The sequence below is a fragment of the Diachasmimorpha longicaudata genome, chromosome 1, assembly GCF_034640455.1.
Source record: "Diachasmimorpha longicaudata isolate KC_UGA_2023 chromosome 1, iyDiaLong2, whole genome shotgun sequence".
Lineage (NCBI taxonomy): Eukaryota > Metazoa > Arthropoda > Insecta > Hymenoptera > Braconidae > Diachasmimorpha > Diachasmimorpha longicaudata.
Window position 1 is genome coordinate 9,479,591 of NC_087225.1, and position 21,698 is coordinate 9,501,288.

The 21,698-nt window shown below is 39.4% G+C and overlaps 1 protein-coding gene across 14 annotated transcripts in view; it reads right to left on the bottom strand.

Annotated features, from left to right (window-relative positions):
• The window catches only part of Bru3 (bruno 3), a 347,812-nt gene that overhangs the window by 18,110 nt on the left and 308,004 nt on the right, over nucleotides 1-21,698 (bottom strand). For 12 of the 14 annotated variants that reach the window (XM_064116812.1, XM_064116771.1, XM_064116852.1 and 9 more), the window contains 4 exons: nucleotides 13,290-13,369; nucleotides 2,757-2,903; nucleotides 1,906-2,035; nucleotides 180-347 (listed from right to left, as the gene is read on the bottom strand). In XM_064116812.1, coding sequence (XP_063972882.1) covers nucleotides 180-347; nucleotides 1,906-2,035; nucleotides 2,757-2,903; nucleotides 13,290-13,369 — 525 coding nt within the window. The remainder of the gene's footprint in view (nucleotides 1-179; nucleotides 348-1,905; nucleotides 2,036-2,756; nucleotides 2,904-13,289; nucleotides 13,370-21,698) is intronic. The other 2 variants (XM_064116820.1, XM_064116829.1) reach the window with 2 other exon arrangements.

Sequence of the window (21,698 nt, forward strand, 5' to 3'; positions counted from 1 at the left end):
CCAGAATGTAAAAAAAAGAAGAAAAATTAAATGCAAGTGCACAGGCGCGGGCGGGCGTGACCTCGTAACTTTTCTCCGTCAGTTGCATATAAACCTATATATATTTCACAATAATAAAGTCATCTGGATTGGCCCAGTGGCGCGCAGGGGCGGCGCTATGCGCCCGCGTTGATACTCACGTCCCGGATAGGTCTGCGGTATTCCGTTCGTATAAACACCAGGATCTGAGCCGGCCGGCTGTCCATTTGGTGTTTGTGCCGCCATATTGAAGTTTGGCATTGTCGGTGATGGTAACGATGGTATTGTTCCGTTGACTGGTTGGCCTGTACCAGTACCTACCACCAAAACTGATCAGTTATGTTATTTTATCAATAATCCCTAGGCTGTGTTAGATTCTTTAAATTTCTTTAATCAACTTGCTAAACAGCATTTCCCGCTCATATTTACTCTAAACGAATTGACCTGCCACGATTCAGGTATATTCTGAGACAGCAGGATTTTCGTGTTGGTTATGCTGGCGTCTTTTGCGCATAATATTTATAATATTTTTCAGTAATAAATTCATTCAGATTTGTTAACAGACATTAACTGGGATCATCTCTTTTATGGTACTGTTTTGAAATATATTTTAAATGATTGGCTGGTGCAAATCAAATGGAATTCAAATTTTTGAGGGTTAAAAAACCCAGCATCTACGTCCGGAGATTCGAACCCCGAAATGTTTATTTCTCGACGGTTGTTCTTCCTAATCGCGCGACCTAGATTCACAAAATCTGCGAGGACACAGACCCGCAGACTGAGCGTTTCCGTTCCTGAGCATATGATCGTTACTTGATTCGTTCTGTCATTTCAATTTTTGTTTTTGAGTCCTACAGGAGCTTTTATAGATAAAATAGAAAAACGAAAACAAAGTTAATATTACATATAAAAAATTAAATGAAATATACTTCCACGAATTTCCAAGTAAGATTAGAGATCCGAAAAATTGACGAATTACAAAGCATCCGTATGCAACCGAAAAACTTGAAATTCACCGTAAATTATGTTCACGAGCTCACCCGAATGCAGCGTTTCCTGTATCCTATTCACTTCGAAGTACATAAACGTGTGTATAAAAATGTATTCGTTCAAAGCACATAAACATTTTCCTTCGACTTGAGCTACCAGAAACCTCAAAGACTCACGAACGTACTATAAAATAAAACCACAACCTCCACATATCCCTCTACGAATACCGAAGAAAACTGTAACGATCGCAACTGTAATATTCGATTCGTATTTAGTATGAACAATAATGACGGATCGTAAAAAAAAAACTTTAAGAACCCAGGGAAAAGGAAAACCACGACGGAACCATATACGTGCGTATACGTATACAGTATCTCCAAATGTTATACTATCCTCAGTACAGCTGAAAAAGGAGAAGAAAAAACAGCAGCGCTGAGCGGAAAAAGGTCGTTTCGCGGTAGGATAAAACCCCTCGGCAGTAATCTCAAAGGGAAATAAAATATTATTTCCCTATCAAACCGTATTACATTCCGCTCGGGGTATTCCTAACGTTGTGGTCGCAAGGAGTGAGAGTACCTTCGTATACCTATTCTCCCACGGACGCCCTTCACCCCCTCCCACCTCACCTCTCTCAGCACCGCTACTCTTTCAGCCTTTCGCAACCTCACGCGGATAAACGTTCTATAAACTTTTGTGGGGGGCCTTCAACAATGCGTTCTATTTTTTTTTTCTTCAACTTAGAATTTTCATTGGGCTTTTTTGTCGGGTGTTTACGGCATCTGAATCCCACGACTTTTGTAGTTGCATTCTCTCCCCCCCCCCCCGCCCCCGCCCCACCGTCTGTTGATTTTGTTCTCGAAGTTTTAGAGGAAGAGAGAGAAATAAAAAATTGCTTACCGGAACTGGGTGGTACAACGGAATTTGGCATGCCATTTAATGCCGCATGGGGCAATTGTCCGGTTAGTGCTGCCATTGGATTAATGTAGGTACCCTGAGCAGTCGCTGCAGCCATGAGTGCTGCTTGCTGCTGTAAAATTTGATTATTCGGGGTTATTGTCATTGATTAATAAAGATACTGAAAATGTAATGTCCTATTTTTAAAGGTGAATGAAGGTGTGGGGGAGAAAGGGGGGAAAAATCTGTCACGTGCATAAAAAATGTTATTACGTGCTGTAAAATGCTTTTGCATAGGTATATTAAAATTTTATTATTCATTCATTGGATGGATGAAGTGAGAGACTAATTATAAAAAGGGGATTTCCATTTTTTTGAGTTTTAATTAATTTTTCTTCATTTTTCGAGTAAAATTTAATGATCGAGGGTTATGGTTATTGATTGATAAAAGTTATATTAATATAATGTTCTGTTTTTAAGGGCGAAAATAGTTGTATTGGAAAAAAAATGATGAATACATAAAAAAATGTTATTACATGCTATAAAATAATTTTGCAGAGGGGTGCTAGCGTTTTATGATGCATTCGGTCGATGAATGGAGTCAAAATCTTATTGAAATAATGGAATATCCGGTTATTTCATGATTTCATTGATTTGTTTCAACTTTTCTGGTGAAATTGAATTATCTAAAATATTGTCATTGATTAATAAGGTCTATCGATATCATATTTTTACTTAAACGTGAAAAAGGACATGTTAATAAAAAGGGAAAAAATCGTGCAGTATTTTTACTGCTTCCTCTTTCCGTTACCATTGAGATGATTGCAAACAATGAGATCGATGAAAATATTTACCTGAGCATAAGCACCATAAGGTCCAAACTGATTAAATACAAAGGGATTGAGGAGGCTATTCATGTTTCCGGCCATTTGCTGCATTCGCCGGAGTTGTCTCTCTTTCTCAGTGTCTGCGAATTTTACCACTAGACTGGATGAGGCACCCTGCAAACATAAATGAAATAAAAATATTAAATAATTCATCACTTGAATTATTTACCGTCATTGAATGATATTCACTTGTATAACGGTCTAATGAGAGGAATGTACATATGCGGATACAATCATCCAGGGGTTGTACAGAGGGGTTGGAGAGACGAGGGATTGTGCGTTTGGTTTACATAATCAGGCGTCTATGTGATGCACACGAGATCCGGGGATAGGACGTATTACGCGTTAGCCTTTGCGCGTTATGATGGGATTATTATAGAGGTGGCTGCAATATTGATCATAATCCCTCAACAAGAACTCGCTGATGTTGCCCAACCAACAATGCATTTCAATTCCCTTTGTTTTATTTTATGTTGGGGAAAAATTGTGAATTGGAGAAGCTGGGAGTTGGGGTAATGTATCAACAATTTACACATTAACAATTTATTACCATCAAATTCCCATTTTCTTGTTGAATCCCGGGCAATAAGAAGAGGCAGAAGTGAAATAAGGAAGGTTGGGGGGGCACGAAACGGCGTCTAAAATATAAATGGGAAATGGGCAACAGGTGGTCAGTAGAAACGGGCGTTCGTAGTCTCACCAGCCAGGCTTTTCGGTTTTGGGATGCATGACCTCTGTACGACATTTCATCGTCTTTAGATTTTTTTTTCCGGGGTGTGTGGGCCCCTTTCCGGATGATACATTCATGGCGTCAATGAAAATTCAGGGCGTGACTGAAATTCACGGAGATATATTAGATGAGATATTGGGGAATTCAGGGCGATGGGTTTACTTGGCCGTCCATCCACGGAGCAATTTGGGAAGGTTTTTGGAATACCATATTCCTGATTTAGTAATATTATTATTCTATAGTCGGAAATTTTTTTTAATAGCAAACTGATTTAAGAACAAGTTTCACTCTTTTCTCCAACAGCTCTTTAATTTGCAGTGAAATGTCAATAACTTTTTCCATTGAATCGCTCAGGAAATTTTTTCGTAGAGATCAGAAAGATTTTCTGAGCTAAATTCTTAATAACATTTACGCTCAATAAATGTTTGCAAGAATGAACATCAGCGGAGGAAATTCCCAACTAGTTCCACCGCCGCAGGTGATCAATACTCCCATTTTGGATCAAGAGATGTGGAATACACGATATTGACACCCCCACGTGCATATGGCCTCTATCGTCTATCGTAGAATGCAAGCACCAAAGGGTTTGGCTTTGCACAAAGGACAGTCAGACTCTGCGTATCCGGCTTCCCGATGCTATTAAGAATGTTCCACAATTGTTTGACTTGAACTACTTTCACCTCAAATTACGATCTCATTTGTAAATCCCGAGCGAAATAGTGTAAAAATAATTTTACATAATTTTTAAAGTTTTGGATGTTTTACTGAATATTTCTCTGTGGGTCATTTATAATTTCAAATTCATAATCTCTCATTTATTTTTCATTCGTAATTATTTTTCCACTGAATATAAGTCCATTTACCGGCAGCACATGATGGAATAATTAAAAAGTTTCAGCAAACACAGCCTAAAAGTTGATGATCATATAAAAGTTCCTGCCAAAGATTTATCGAAAAAAAAAGTTTTCATGGTGCTCCCCCGAGGACTGAGCTAATATGGTTCCCATAAAAGAAGGAGAAGAGAATACGACTTTCAAAGTTTAGCCCTAAAAACTCAATGTTGAAAATCATACTAAAATCCGATCGATCAATCCAACTTCATTTTCCCTTTTCATCTGATTTTCCTCGTTATTTTATGATATTTTTTTATGATGGAAAAATACCCTATTCATCGTTATGCGAATAGGCTTTGAGATTCTATATATATATGGGTGCGCTGGATGTAGAAGGAGAGATGGGAGAGAAAAAGAGGAATGAAGCGATCGTATCGGCGCCAGTTGAGCCCAGTACGTCATTACTGGGGGATTACGGTTCATTAGTCCCTTTAGTCCCTCCTCCTCCGCTTTTTCCCCACTGGTACACCTAGTCTGAACGACATTGAAAAAAAAAAGAAGAGCCGAATTCAGTGGGTTTTTCCGTCTTTCTTTCTCTACACTTGTTTCACGGTATATGAAATTCTCCCAGACAGCATTGCGTGAGGGTTGAGAAAATAGAAAATATGCCTTTATGACTGAAGTCATTTTTATGAACTCATCGTCTGGCAATTTTTCCACTAATTGTCAAAAATGTGTCTCATATATTTTTTTTACTTTTACCAAAAGTCCTATCAACAATCGGTATAACACGAACAGAATCTTCTGCCAAGTGTATTTATTAACTACGAGGAAAGTTGCTTGGTATTAGCATGTTTAATGAGATATTCATAGAATTTGCTAGCAACAAATAAATATGCTTGCAAATAATTTTTTATTCTCACTGTAGGCAACTATTTTATGTTTCGAAAGTGCGAACCGTATTTTCAAAATTTTTGTACACGTTTTCTATGTTGTTTATCATTATCATTTCCATATTCTGTAATCTATTTATTTTATCTTTTGCAGAAACAAGTCGATTTCCGGGAAAGCTCGTGAGGTCGGTGTTGATTAAGCCGGGTAAATTGTAAACATCAAACGGTGAGTGATTGTTCAATATAATATTCCTGCTTAATTTCCTAGTCTCTCTCTGTTGAATTTCTATTTAGTCTCGTCGATTTTGGGGTTTTCAACGACACTCCGTTAGACGACTAATTCCCCACATTGTTTTGAGTTTTTGAAAACTAATGGGCACCCGGTTTGTTGATCCTTGTATCCATTTGAATCGCCCAAAGGGTTTTTCTAGATCCCTGACAGCCTTTGAATCAAACTACACCCCGCCGGTGCAGGCGTTCGGTCCAATAAAATTTTAATTATTGTTAAATGAATTAATGCCGTGCGATAGTTATTTAAACTTCAAAATCGGGTCGCGGTGTATTTGAATTATTCAGTTTCTAACTGGTGTGAGGGCAATATCGAAGTACATAATGTCTTGGGGGAAAACTTCATCTTCATTAAAAATAACTATTTTAAAATTCAGACTTAGCGTTGTTTATGATGCACATATAGCCGTCAGTATTGATAACGCATAACTGGTGTAGATCAAGGCGTAAAAAACCAATAGCAGTCAAAAAAAAAAGGGCGAGCGAGGGAGGGGGATAAAGAGAATTGTGTAGAAAGTATACCCAGCGGAAAACTGTTTTCTTTCCCTTTTACCCTTCCCCTCACCTCTCAGGGTCCACTTTTCTATTTACCATGGGGTGCACTTCTATACGCCAGAAAACGTTTCACAGACTCCACCGCTGTGTGTCGACAGTACAAATATTTATCCGCGCGCCTTTCATGTCTGGAAAATAATTTTCAGTGGGTACCACCTCACTTTTCTACACACTTTTCCTCCCGTTTTTCCCCCTTAACTTTTTTATCGTACACATTAAAGTAGTCTCATTCACTTTCTGTGTATCTCACGCAGTTGTTTTCTCTGTGAAAAACTGGGCAGACAATTTTTTCCACTCGCTTTTTTTTATTTGTTAGGGAAATAGGTGTGTTCGATCTACATTTGAACTATCACGTAGAGAAAAAATTACGACAAAGACAGAAAAATGTACTGGTGGATGTGTTATTTTTTCGGATGAATGCGGCAAAAATATTATGGTACAACGCGATAAAATTCAGGGACAGTGAATTTTTGCAATACGAGGAAAATTACGGTGGTAGCTAACAAATTTTTCCGGTGTTCCACAAAAAATGGTAGAACCTGATTGCACATTTGTTACATTTTGACACTCTTCGTTTTCCATCCACAGCCGTGTACGTCAACTAAAGGCCACAAGGTCATCTATTTAATTATTTCCTCTGGTCTCTCTGCTCACATATCCACCAATTAGAGTCACAGTTGATGTCTTGTCAAATTTTGTTTCAATAAGCCTTTTATTTTCGCTATTCGAGATGCATAACGCTGTACAATTACGTTAGAGGAAATGGCCGAGTATTGAAAATACTTGGTATAATGATATGTTAAAATGATAATCTTTCAGACTAATTAGGGGATTTGAAAAACATAGAGCATTTAAGGGGAAAAAAATGATTGTTAGAGACAAATAAAAAAAAGTAATTTTTCTTTTCGCATGTGGTTATGTACGTCGCGTGAAAGCTACAACTTGGGAATTGTTATCTCACTTTTTTATAATTTCAATTTTAAACTTGGAAAATTGTTTAATCTTGAGTGGCGATGGACATTAAATGTCATCAGGGAATAATTAAAAAAGAAAAATGTTTGGAGCCGCCTCGGAGAGTTATAAAGTTGAAGGTCCCGACAGAATGGAAATTGGTGGAGTGGGAGTGGAGTGAGACCAGGGCAATTTCGAAATTACTAAATAATGAATTTAGGCGACGCGGTTGGGAGGCTGTGGCGGTATAGAGGTCCTCCGAGAGAGGAGATATCGAGCGACTTTTGCGAGGCCGTGGCTCTCGACCGTTTATTATCGGAACTGCTGAGGTGGTTTGAGGCTTGGTAAATGCTCCACGTCGGATGAATGGGTTTCTGGTGATAGACATCCGAAGGGAAAGCAGTATAAAGTTAAAAAAATAAAGCAGAGTAAATGGGGAATGGGAATATACTATTAACTGGGGAAACTGTACTTTCTTCGCGTTTTTTAGTGATTCCTTGCGCATTGTTTTAGCGTGTTGATTTTTTTCTTCACGTCCAACGTCAAACGAGCGTTGTAAATGTCTGGAATGTCGTAAACCCACCACGGAATCGCGCTCTTGGTACTTGAGATGGAAGAAAAAAAAAAAAGGAAGAAAGAGGGGAAAATATAAAAGAAACGTGCGAATGAGTTTGACGAAACCGAGATGGCTTATCGACGATAGATTTATGGGTCTGTAAAACGTATTATGGTACGTCTCTTCAAATGGGCAGTTCAATGCATTCAAAAAAAAAAATTCATTGCGCGAACTAAATGCAGAATTTTTTTTTATTATTCGAGTTTACGATAGAATTTTATCCCTCGAAAATAATGAAATGTTCATGGGAATTATTGAAAACATTCTGATACTATTATCAATGAATGGAAGTTTTAAAAAGTTGCGGAGAAATTTTCAACTTTACATATTAAATCAATCCATTAAGTTCTCATTGGTTGTCACTTCCGTTTCCGCGTTAATTTTCGATTCAACTGTTGGAACGTAACTGAACCACATGACCGAACGAAATGCGGGGTGAATTGCTCCAGGACCCTTGTATCCCATTTATACAATGCCCCTCCTCCTTCCCCCTCTTGCCCCATTCACGTTTATCCTATTTTCACTTACCATCTCACTCCCACTCTCTTTGGCAATCTCCGACGAACCGCGAATCCTACCTACGGACAAATCAATTTCTCGATACGCGTAAAGCCACAAGTGCTGGATTAGAAATTACGAGTGACCAAAGCCGCAAATACCTTGAATGCAAAACAGGGAGTGAAGATTATAATTATTCGTGAATCAGGACGCTCGAGGATGTGGTATGTATGTTTGCGGTTTTCTCACATCGAATTTATGTAATTTCCGGGATGCGGACTGGGAGGAATTTTAAAGGGAGTGGAAGTGGGTATTTTGGTTGAGGGTATAATCTCAATATGCGGGTATTTATTTTGCTCAGGTATTCTAGATATCTCAGCGATTTAAGCCAAATCCCTTCTCAATATACCTTGTTAATCGTAGTAACATATCATTCCTGATATTAGACATGTATATATCAGTAGACAAAGACAAAAAAAAATAAAGCGGCGGGTATTTTTTTATTCCCTTACCGTTCCATAAAAGGGTCTCATAATCTGATCAAATTTTATTCTACGTTAGAAAAATTTTATCCTGATAAACGGGAAAATAGAGCGATAGACCGAAAATTACTTGTCCGGAAAGATAAAATTTCCTGTATCAAAATAAACATTCTCTGGTCTAGAATATAAATAAATCATCATATAATAAATATTACCAAATTTTGAGAAAGAGCTTCGGTAATGATGATTCATTACAAATCTTTATAAAACAGTAAAACATTGTTTATAAAAAATTTCATCCTATGTGGGTCGCTCACAGGACTGAAACTGAACAACTTCACAATATTGCATTCGTCCATAAATATAATTTATAATTCATTTCACCACTATATTATATCTCGACAGATCTAGCGGTATTTTCCGACATCAACGGAAATGTAAAAGTTGCTTCTTTTGACATAGTGCACAGAGCGTCTAATGAAAAAATTAAACCAAGTACAAATGTTTATTTTCATAATGAAAAAGAATATAATTACAAGTACAGATAGAAGGCTACCAAGTGGGGTGGAATGAAAAGAGAGTAGAAGGGGTGGGTGGGTGGTGAATAGGTAGAGGAGGACGCGTCTTTAATTAAATGTTGGAGAAGCAGTTTCCGAGTCTCCGTTAATGCGGAGACAATTTCCTTCTATCCACTCGACCGTTGAAGAAGAGAAAAGGTACATCCGGCCGGTGATGAGTATGGCGTGTACCGGAAAGGTACAGCCAGAGGGAAAGGGGTGGGGAAGAAGGGAGGTAGCCGCGTTGTCGCGGCATAGAATTGCCTCGAGGATCTTTATGAGGATCCTTACCCGATCGACCATCTCTTTCCTCTCATTATGGAGAAAAGAAATGGAGTAACAAAGTTTTTCAAGTTGCACGAGATTAATCACTCTGGTGTCATGCTACGATCAAATGAACAATGAACTGGAGTTCCGGAGATTCTGTTGAATGAATTTGACATAACAATTATGTATTTAACCGTACGGTAAACCAGGCTATCATTGCTGGTGAATGATACACAATTCCGAAACATACGAATGCGTAACCTTTTGGTTTATTGGACAGGCTTCTGGGGATGGTGTCAGTGGTGAGAGTCACCGGAGTGATACGATTGGACGTAGAGAGGCCGACGGGAAAACCTTGACTGACAACAAGTTAACGTTTCTCCCCCTCCCTCTCTCGACCCATTCCACTATTCACCGTGACAAGAAATGTCACAGTCGAGGCTTTCCAACATAACATGTTTTGCAGATAGACTGTGCTCGACACATATCATCAAATTTTCACCCCTTGTCCAAATGATAACAAAACAAAACATCAATGTGTCGAGGTTGTTCGCATTAAATATAATTAGAGGAAAAAATGGTGAATTGAGGAACGCGGAGTTGCAAATATTAATGGGGATTGAGAATAGAGAGTTTTTTTTTGTTTTGTAAACTTGTATATATATCATACAAACAGTTAGGCATTAAAATTCCACTCACTTCGTTATTTTTCAACTATGAAAGGGTTTGTATTAATTATAGAATCTTATCCCTGTCTCTAAGGGATGAATTATGTGTTACAGAACTTCTTAGACAGTCAATCTAGGGGTTGGTTTAGCTCTGAGATTTTAGTCTCGATTTTCGCGGATAATCATTGGTGAGAATATGTCCAGATCTTCACAAGTATTTTATTATACAGTAACGAGTGGAATAATTTCCATGTAATTGACATTAATTTGCATCATTCGATTTTATATATTTCCTCAATTCTCCAGAAGGGCCTCAAGAGCTGCCTTCTCTCCCTTTACAACTCCATGAAAATTGTCTACCCACCCCTTCACGTTGCACATGAGTTTAGAGGCCGGGAACATTCACCGGTGAAAGTTGAATGCTTGAGGGCCCACTTGGAATTTTGTCGGAATAAGCTAGTGGGTTGGCATTCGATTTCATACAGCCTCTGAATCCTTATAAGAGTCATCACAATGCGCATCTCTCGTCCCTAACAGGCCTTTAATCACTCTAAGGACTCCAACCATTCGAGCATTTTACAATTCTAACTCGCGATGGGGTGTGGGTTTCACAACGTTTAATCGTTTCGCCCTTATTCTACTGTTATCCTCAATGATTCAACCTCTGGCAAGCCCTCGAGGTACTCTCAGTGTACGATAATTCTACCTTTTAGTCCCCCTTTGCTCTTTGGAGCCCACTCGAGAGGCTGATCCTGGCATCTATCACTCCGAGCTACTCTTGTTTTTACTGGCATCATACATAAGCTTAATGAGGTAATATATATAGAATAGTCAAGTGCGTAGGGCTCAATGATTTCAAAATTGATGATATTACTCTCCGATTGAAAAAATAATGATATTGATTTGTCACGATATTTTTGAAAATTCATTGGAATCAATATGTTACTTCCAGAATATCAATTGATCTGGTGTCCTTGAGGACAAATTCTTTGAAATTCAACTTCAAATTTTGCTGCCGAATAGATGTTTCACTAGAAATGTTTTGATTTTGATTTTCTCAATTGTGCGTGACGTTAGAGATGTATTTTTCAGATTTTTTTAGTCTCGTCAATACCATCGACATAATGAGTGAGATTATCGTCCATCCGATTTCCTCTTTCTGACTTCTAATAATAAACACGTGGCATGTCAATTTTCTCATTGATAAAAAATGATAATCGAAAGTGAACCGGTCCAAAATCGTGTTTTGGTTAATGATGAACATTGGAAATTACTGGACGGAAAGTATGGAGGTATCAGTCAAGGATAAATTCCCTGTCAATGGGAAATAGCATAAAGACTGACAGAATACGATGTCACCCTCCTGCACGTATCAGATTGCGAATCAATATCTCATTTGGTAGGTATATAAGTCGAGATGTGTGAACGTAATACAGTTTCGTCTATCGGATGAGGATGTAGGGGGCTTACAGAGGGTAGCGGACGCGTCTGTCGAGGTCGACATCGGTTGGACGACAGGGGGTTGGGGAAGAGCGAACGCGGCCGAATCAAATTACCCCCGGGCCTTGCATGTATCGAAGAGGAGCCCGTGTTCCGGGGTTTGCACTGTATGAAAAGTCTTATCATGGATGGAATAAGAGCCGAGGGGTAGAGGGTATAGGTGGAGATAAGATAACTCTGTTACTGGAGTTAATAAGGTACGATGGTGGAAGAAAGCTGTTAGTGAATTATATATTTGAAGGTTGGGTTAGGGATATAATCGTCGAATAATTCGTTTACTTTCGTGAATGAGTAACCATTCAAGCTTGGAAGTGTACATGACATTTTTCATGATAGAATTTACGGGGGATTCCGAGTTGAGTAAAATCGTTGCTTCGTGTGCAAGGGTGGGGGCGAATTCAAATGCTCATTATATTATTAAATTTTCCGCCTTACTGAATATAAGTCGACAAGGTGGTCATAGCGATCTGGAATAACATTAATAGTGAAATAAAAAAATGATGAGGAATGATGGAAAGGTTGGGGTGTGCCAAACGGGCCATATATTCAGAGCTCGACTGACTCACTCCACCCTTAAATTCTCGGTCATTGTTAAATAAATATTATTTCTATGCTCGGGGGGAGAAAATTACTGGAGGGTGCTTGGCACTGGGAAATTCACCAAGAGACGTAGGAGTGGAGGCCAACATTAGCTCGACCCCACCTTGCCTATATAAGGGCCACAGGGTGAATTCTCCCCCAGTTTTCGCGACATCGTCCAGGTAAAATTCGACGCAACACCGCGAGCCATGCCCCGACAATTCAATTATATTCCTGGTTTTGGATGGGCGGAGAGGTTATGGAATTCATGAGCCCACCTCTCTCTCTCCTAAGCCTCAGCCCAAAGTTTTCGGCCATCCCTCCGCCCTCCACGAAATTTCCTGGCTTCTCTCCTTTTACTCCCAAGTATTATGCAGATTTGTGTTTGGCCAGTCATTACTGGGGTGTTTGCCGGTACAACTGCCACCGTTCGCTCTCGGGCTTTACATTTTACGTTGCCCCCGTTACCCTTGGACCCCGCCATCCCCACGACCATCTGGCACTCTCAACAAACTTTAGCGGCTCGCTATATATCTCGCTCACCTTTCCCTCAATTTGTGCCCTTAATTAATATAACTACTTTTCGAGGGAAACTTCAAATTCGATATTTACGAAATTTTCGTTGTGGATTACGGGGGGGGGGGGGGAACAAACAGCTTAATTATGTAGTTTGATTCGTCTGGCAGAAGACATGTAGAAATTGTCGAGTTCACTGGGTTTTCCATTTTCCGAATTTCTTTGCCCTGTCATCTTATATATTGTTGAATAATAAATCAATGTTAATACAAAAAAAGTTGATTTCCAAGGGTGGGGTTTTTAAGAAGACATCGAACCCTCAATAAGTTGAGCATTTAAAAACATTTTCCAACGGGGAGCTTTATAATGTTTCAAATTCCCAGATTTCAAGATCAGCCATTACGATATGACGAAATCATGTAAAAATTTAAGAAAACATGTTTTTCCCCTTTCATACTCATACACGAATATGTACTTGTGCGTGTCCCGGATGAATTCCCCCAGTAGTCCACTTATGTCGACCAGTCCCAATTTCCCTTATTAATTAATAAAGATCTGATAACTCACCGGCATAGTTTGACTGCCGTGTAATGAGTTTATTGCCGCCAGTGCTTCCTGATGCGAAGGGAATTTCACGAATGCACAACCTGTAACATTAGAAATATTAAATTATGAAAAATCATTCATGAAAATCTTCATTAAAAAGAGAATGGAGGTAGTTCCCCCGAACACTTGTCATGAAATTGCCGTTGTGAGGGAGAATGACATAACGAAAGGGTGCGGGGTGGTGGGGGGTGGGGGTGAGTAGGTTTCATGGCGTCCCCTAAGCACAAAGACAAAAGAGAGTTCTTGTCTGTGTATAGGCTCTTTTGAAAAATTGTTGCCGCCAAACCAAGCACGATGTACACTTTAATAAAAGAATGTTTACCCGCGCCGGAGATGAGGGGATGGAGAATGAAGAGGAAAGTCAAGATACTGCTTGCCTCCGTGTGTATCAAAACTGTTCTTTTTTCTGTAGCAACAATAAACCCTCAATATTATACATTTCGCTTCTATAGTCAAGTCAGAAACGAACAGTATTGATACAAGTTTGTTGACTAAAATAAACGTTGGATTTTTTTGTTGTATCGGGTAGTCAATGATAACCGAAGAAGATAGTCTAGACAGAGAGAGAAAATTTTGGAAAAAATAATTTTTCGATGTTTAGTAAAGGTCGGATCTCGTTTTGATGAAGCTTATTCAATGAAGGAACGATTACCAGAGTTGGCAATCTGTTGGTCAATTAATTAAGAGTTTGAGACATCAGTGGATGGATGTTAACAATATCATCGATATCGAATGTCTTGGCGTGATAAAAAAAATTTGTGACAATACATGTTGAGCGAAGGGAAGAATAAATTTTCGCGAAAAGATGTTCTACGCGTGGGGTTGAGGAAATTATAATCGAAGGATTGATCATCGTTCGTGACTCTTCGCCCGGGGTTTATGAGTCTCCAGTTTCCTTTGAGAATTACATTCGCCTCCTGTGATCTGTATTCGGAAGTGGCCAGTTAAAATAGGAAGGAGGTGATGTGGGTCGGAGAAATGGGGTGGGGTATTGATACTGGAAGGTATGGCCCAAAACCATTGGTGGGGTAAAGTCTCGAGTAGTCGCTCAGAGGTTCGAGGCTTTGTAGTGGTCCATCCTGTTTGTTGTTCGTTGTTGTTCAACGGGCAAACATAGTTTTCGACTTGAATCAGAGGAGAAAAGAGAATACGGGAAATGAAAGGGATAGAGCGGGAGGTGAGTCGAGTGGACAGGGCAATATAGAACGAATGGCCAACGAACTTTTCCGTGACGATACCAAACAGAAGTAGTTTTATTTTCTTGGCAAGTATAGTGCGCCCACCATACAACCAGTGCATTCGATAAAAATCTCTCTTGATGAAACAAGAGAGCGAAGAAATGTTTTCTATATACTTCAGACTCCCTCGAGTAGATCCTCTAGCCATTCTTTTTTCGTAATTCAATTTGTTTCGTTTTTTTTTTTTTTGCTTCTTTCTCAAGATCAAAATTGTTTTCCTTTCCTCTGTTGTTAGGCCAAGAATAAGTGAATAAATAACAAAAAGAACGAATATAGGAAGGTGAATCGTGATTCTTTCAGCACTTTATCGGAGGGTATCCTAGGGACAACACACACGGGTCGGGGATTGTAACGACCCTTTTCAGAAGTATTAAAGGAGGGTGTAAACATCTGAGTGACGAGGGTTTCTCTGCCGCATATAGTGATGATATTTTATATATTGGGAACAGTTTAATCAACGCCAGATGGTGACGATAGCACATGATCATGAGTAGAGGCTCGCTGATGTAACATGTGTGAATATGAAATTATTAATTGTTCCAAAAGGAGAAATATCTCACGCCCAGAGAATTGCATCGTTTTGTGTTTAGCGCAGTAGTACAACGTCCATATGTGATCCACTATAATTGATCATAATATTTTATCCCGGTTGTTTAATCCTCCGACGATGTATTTCTGTACCGTTATCTAATTTTTCGCTGCAAAATATTGTCTCGTGGGCAATAACAATTTTAAAGGAAGAAAATTTTGTACAAGAAAAATGAATAATATTCTGAAGGGTTAGAAGGACGACATAGAAAGGATTTCATAAAGGGCGGAAAGTCCTCTCCAAAATGGATTGATAGTCTCGAATCAGGAACATTCTGAGCTACATTCAAGAATCCCGGACAATGATGCTCTCCCCATCTCTATTCCCCTTTTTCCTTCTCCCCTATCGTTTCTTTTTTTTTTTCCACCCCACAATTTACATCGGAATAGACACACACATACACATCCATTGCTTCTATTCCAAATTCTCGGCCACGGTTGTACCTCCCGTTGATGTATACGCACGTCCTCAATGCCTTCTGCTCCAAATCCCTTTTTCTATTTTGACTGTGTCCGAAAAAATATATCACCGCGCTGAACACGAATGTTTTGTAACTTGGTCAGCGTATTTAATCCCCCCACTATTTTTCCACGCGTTTCATGTAACACAGACTTCATTCAAACACACTCTCATGTACGTGTGACGCATGGACGAAAATCCCCGAGTCCTTCTAATACCATTGACCAGTGGGGGTGGGGGGGGGAGGGAGGGGGGAAAGGCTACCCATGTAGCTCACAGAGCCACTTTATAAAACATGTGCGCCTCGTGCCAATTAGGAAAGTCCGGCTCATCCCGGAGTTGCTCGGATTTACCAGCCTAATTAATGAAATTGATCCACGGACGAGAAATGTACTGGCGTTGGTATTAGTCGAAAGCTTTTCAATTCTTTTTACCCCTCGGTCGACCTTCGTCAACAGGAAAATACGGCTTTTTTACTTTTTAATGTGGGTCATGAAGGTGAAATTAATTATTTCAAATGAATAAGTCTTCGGACGATTTGATTAGCATGTGAGCATTTCCATTGGGCCAGTACAATTGCATTTAATATGAGGCGAAATTTCATCGTATAAACATTACAGTACTGTGAATCATAGTGTAGAGTATTTTCATGAAAAAAAAAATGACCATTCAATCTAAACCAATGACTGATCAATTGTGATACCCCTTATCTTGCCTCAATTTTTTCACGCTACACCTTTTTCATCCTGATGTTAACAAAAGTCTCACGACCGGCCTTTTCACTTGGACCCGCCTTCCTTTGCTGAAAAAGGACACATTTAAACCCTACGTTTTCGCGTGATACAATCCTCTGTTTGACAATGACGTCATCCCCCTGACAAGAAAAAAAAAGAATGTGTGTGCTGTGTGTGTATGTGTATACCAGAGTCCGTTTGGCCTCGCCCCTCTCTCTAAATCGATAATTCCATTGGATGGGTGAACAAATTCAAGAGATATAGACATGGTCTCATATACTTTTAATATGAAAAGTATCGAACACTCGGACACTGTCGGTAAACTCTTGTCATTCGACATGTTTGTCGATTTGGACGAATGGGGGAGGGTAATCTTGTGTCTTTATCGATTCTCCAATTGTCGTTTACTCTATCCATTTGTAGACGGGGAAAAGTATTCTTCATTCTGCAGTTTAGAATTCAACTTTCTATTCCCATTAGTTTTTTATTTCATGTGCAAGAAATTTGAAAAATATATCTTCAACGAATAACGACCTAATTCAATCGTCTGAAAATTAGGCCAATGATGCATGCTAATTGTCATATTTAGAAATTCAATTAATTGAAGAAGACCGAATGAAATTCATTAAATTTTACATTTACGATAATGCATCATCTTAACGAACGATCAGCGATTGATCTGAATAATTCGCCATTAGTTTTTTTTTAACGCAAAAAATTATTTTCGCACTGAGCAACAAAATTCCCCGTGCATTCTAACATTCTTCAAATAATTTTTCACTTAATAGAATTCCCAAGGGTCTCGACGGAACAATAACCTCCCTCCAAATATAATACATCCCCCACCCACTCTGGAGATCTATTTTTTTTTCCTCTCCCATGTCGATAAAGCGTTTCGCGAGGCACCTCTCCAGACTCTGAGTTTACCCCCCAGTAACATCCGGGATTCTAGGACGAAACAAATAAGAGTACACGGAGAAGCGCGAACACTGTACCACCAGGGTGATGGAGGCTGAGAGGTAAGGGAATGAACGACAGAACGGTCTGGGTCGGCTTGTAGCAGGATGTAATACGAGGACACGTAATGCCATTATAATGCAGACACGACCGAATACGAGGCTGGATAGAGAACGGGATGGAGCGCGGCTGGGGGTAGGCGGGTGAGAGGGTGTGATGAGGCTATATCTGTATATATACATATATATCTATACATATATATAGATATATATATATATATATATGCAAGGGGAAAACCGGAACGAACGATGGAGAATTTCCCAGGGACGTGACGATGCCTGAGAAAACTGGGATGCCGGGGCTTCGAGAATTACGGAAGGATGAATTTACGTGACGACGACGATGAGTTTGAGGACTCGCTCTCACTACTCTATCGTTTGTGCTATTGGTTGTAGACTTGTGTACCAACTGTACCCGCTAAACTGTTTAACTCCAAATGAATTTCAGCCGTCGTACTCTCTCTCACTCTATCTACCTTTCGCGGACTTGTGAAATTATTACAATTTCATTTTGTTGCACGCTATTTATTCGGTAAATTTATACAATTTAAGGTATTATTTTATGTTTTCCGTTGTATGACGAATTTTAATGGTAAAATTTGATGTGTTATTTTGATGAATAACCGCTCGTCTTACCTCTTTATTTTGCCTTTTAATGAAATACTTTTGTGCAAATGACATTCTGTGAAGGAAAAAGGGGTGGAAATGACACTGTCGTTATAGCGAGGGAGTGCCGTTGGGTGAATTCATCTAGATTACAGCGCAAAACTACTCCTCTACCGGCGTATTTACTCGGCATTAAATTACATAGGCAACTCACTCACTCGTCAGAGCCTCCACCCCCTCTTGGGGGTTGAAGGGGGGGGGGAGTGTCCTGTCTCCCTTCCACCCGGTGTATGCCGTTTACTTTCATCACATGCAATATTGATCATTGTCAGTCACTACTATTTTAGGGCCATAAATGTTTGAACGTTGGTAGGAATATCGGTTATTTTTACGAAGGAAATGTTTCAATTTAATCATCATGAGAGATAAATATTCCTGGAGGATTGAAAATGACTTGATTCGCGAAATTTAATGCCAAATATTTTCATTCAATTTGAATAAATTGCTTCATACACGTGAAGCTCCAACAAATGTAAACAGTATTACGAAATTACATATGGGAAAAGGGAGTTTGTGAGACAGGCTGATGATTGAGGTTAGCTAACCGTGGTGAATACCTAGCAAGGGATCAAAAGTATCCAACGCACGATTTCTCGTTAATATCGCGGACTTCGTTACGCGCAGACCTTGAGAATCGTTTATAACTTTGGGAAAAGTAATTTAGATAATATCGGCCAATCATGCTGTCATCGGGTTAAGCCTGGCACATAAGCTGATGGTATAGTCCCTTCGACCACTCACCGGCATTGCCATAGTCTACTCCCAGAAGAGAGTAATCCCTCGGGGAATCTATTCGGTTACCTCGAGACTGTCGTTCATCACCAGTGTTTTTTTTTTTTCACCTCTCGTAATATTTTATTTTTTTTCCTCGTTTAATTAGTAATTTGAAGTGCAGGAGAAAAATTGGAGGCGTTTGTGCATGAAGCCTGTCGTATTTTTTTTTTTCTCAACCCTCCTGGAGGTGGAAAAAATACGAGAAAGTGTTAAGAAAACGAGGGGAATGAAGGAAAGGAAAAGAGAAAAACGGGAGAGGAGAGAATTTCTCGGTTAATTAAATAACTAGCGAGTCACCTAGCAACTTGCCACCTTTAGTATCCTTGAGTATATATACACTCCAAGAGGCGCTTGTATTTCCGGCTGACCGCGTCTCACTTCTCCACTTACTATATACACGCTCATTCTAGCCCTCTCTCGCGACTCTCTCCTATTAATTCAATTAAAGTCCTTGGAAAATATCTTTTTGTCGACAGAGCGTTCACGTCAGTTATCCATTTTGCCATTTTTTTTCTCTGTAAAAAGTTATTCCCCAACTTTATTTCTTGACGCCCAGCGTGTTATGTAAAAAAAATATATTGACATTTTTTTTTACTCAACGGAGAATTGTGTTAGTAGAAGAAACTCAATTTATCCAAATCCTTGAGTATATCATGTTTGCGAGGTATAAAAAACTTGAATTTTCTGTGACAGCCACCGAAACCACTGGACGGAAAACTTTAATTTTCCTCGTGTACTTGTCGCTGGGTATTGAGAGAGTTTGCTATCGTAGATTGCTAACGGAAGAAACACGTTGGGAGGGGGATCCAAAAAATGGAAAACATGTTGGGAATTTATTTGTGAAAAGTTTGGAGATTAATCATCATTATTTTCAGTTAATTGGGACGATAATTGCGCTATCGAAATTTCTCTTAGTATTTAATAATGAACAGTACCGAGTAATTTTTTAAAACCATTTTCGGGGTCTTTGAGGAGTTTATGTTGCCACTGTCTCTACTTGCTCAAACTCTTTTCTTTGACTTTTAGCTCGATTACGTGGATTACATGGTGATAACCAATTTTAAAATTTCTCAATATTTTTTTTCCGGTAATTTAAATTGAATATTTATGTTCGCGCATCCGTCACGGGTTCTGTAATAATCCATTAAAATTCCACCGGTGCTCAGACTCGAATCTGAACCTCTCGTGCAGTAGATGAACGCCTAACCAACTCAACCACTCACTCAACCCTCTACCAATAAATTATCCTGTTCCAACCAAGAACAACACCCCTATGACCTCTTAATGATAACCGCGGGCACTTGGCAAGTTAATTGAAAGCACTTTTTCCTGAAAATTCGGACTCAATGAAGCTCATTGAAACACAAGGGGTACAATCATAATACATGTATCATCAGGTGTGAAACTGTGCATTTCTGTCGACGCGTGTGTGTTTACAAATGCAAAGTGTTTGCGATGGTGAGTGAAACGGCAAGAGGGAGCGAGTGAGAGGGACATTGTGTGCACGTACCTATCTATATTCACTCGTATGTGTATTTATGTCCCTCAATGGATCGGCTTCGCATGCGTGAGTGTGTTTCGCACAGGGTGGCAGGAGAGGATGTATACGTTTTCTCTTATGGTTTTGCGTGGCGTTGAGCGTTAACGTTAGCACACTTGGCGTACGGCCATTTAGGGTGGGTTTTATAGGCCTCGGTGTATGTGAAAACGTAGGGAGTTTTAAAAAAAAAAAGCGAGGGTTTACATCCCCCTCTCGGTACAATACAATCGCATACAACCCTCTAGGTTTTCAAGTGAACGGGGAAAAGGCGGTGGCTGTGGTTTACTACCCTTCCACTGTGATGAAAAAAGAAAGTGTTTTTTGGATAATTTATTTCGGTTACTTCCCCCCCGCAGCTGAAAATATTCTTCCAACATTTCGATAGTATCGAAAGTTATTTTAACTTTTTTTTTCATTCACACCGTTCGTAAAACGTCGTTTACGGCCGCTTCGGCTCCGTCAAGCAATGTTTACGGGCATTGTGAAGAAAAATTATACTCGTCACTAGATGGAAAGCAACTTTTTTGGTGAGTACGTGGGGGGCACAGCGTGGCGAAGCCGCAGAATGCAATTACACGAGTTGGAAAAGTTTTTTCTGCCTTCGTAGCAGAAGAAATATTCGAATTTTCCACACCGTTTGTGGAGATTTTGCAAAGAACGAATTAAACTATAATTTATCTCATTCCGCGGACGAGTTAAGATATTCAGGCGTTTGCTACCGGAATAATTAAATTAAATATATCTTCGTTTTGTATAAAAAATTACATTATGTTACTACTCCATCCTCGGTGAATTAATCCTGATGAATTAATATTGTAATAATATTGAGTCATAACAGAAAGGCTGTTTTATCCAGAAAATCCATACACTTCATTTGTCATCCGAAATATTGTGGGTTGGAGAGGCCAGTCATTGTTTCTAACCCTCTATTGGTAATTCAATTCCAGGGGCAATGTTGCTGGGTGAGTGGTCGTCGATGTTGGTGGTAGTGGTAGAATATTATTGTTCATAGTTTTCCCCACTCACTCACACACATACACTGAGGGAGTGGAACGAAGTGAGGGAAGGACCTGTAGGTGGAGAAAAAAAAAGTTGGGAGCAGGCGTAGTATTGTATTCCCTCATTTCCGAATTTTCTGGTAAAATCGTATAATCACCTCTCTGTGGTTCTATTGATTTTTTTTTTCGTCGTCAAGGTTCCTCAACCATGCTGAACATAAATAGTTTAAATAGAGCGTTAAAGAGAGGAACAAATAAAAATGTGCAAACACGAGTTTATTTGTTCATTGAGTTGCGTAGTCAGTTTCGCTTTGAAAATCATTTGAGTTGTATCGTGTGGCACTTTCAAACGCTGG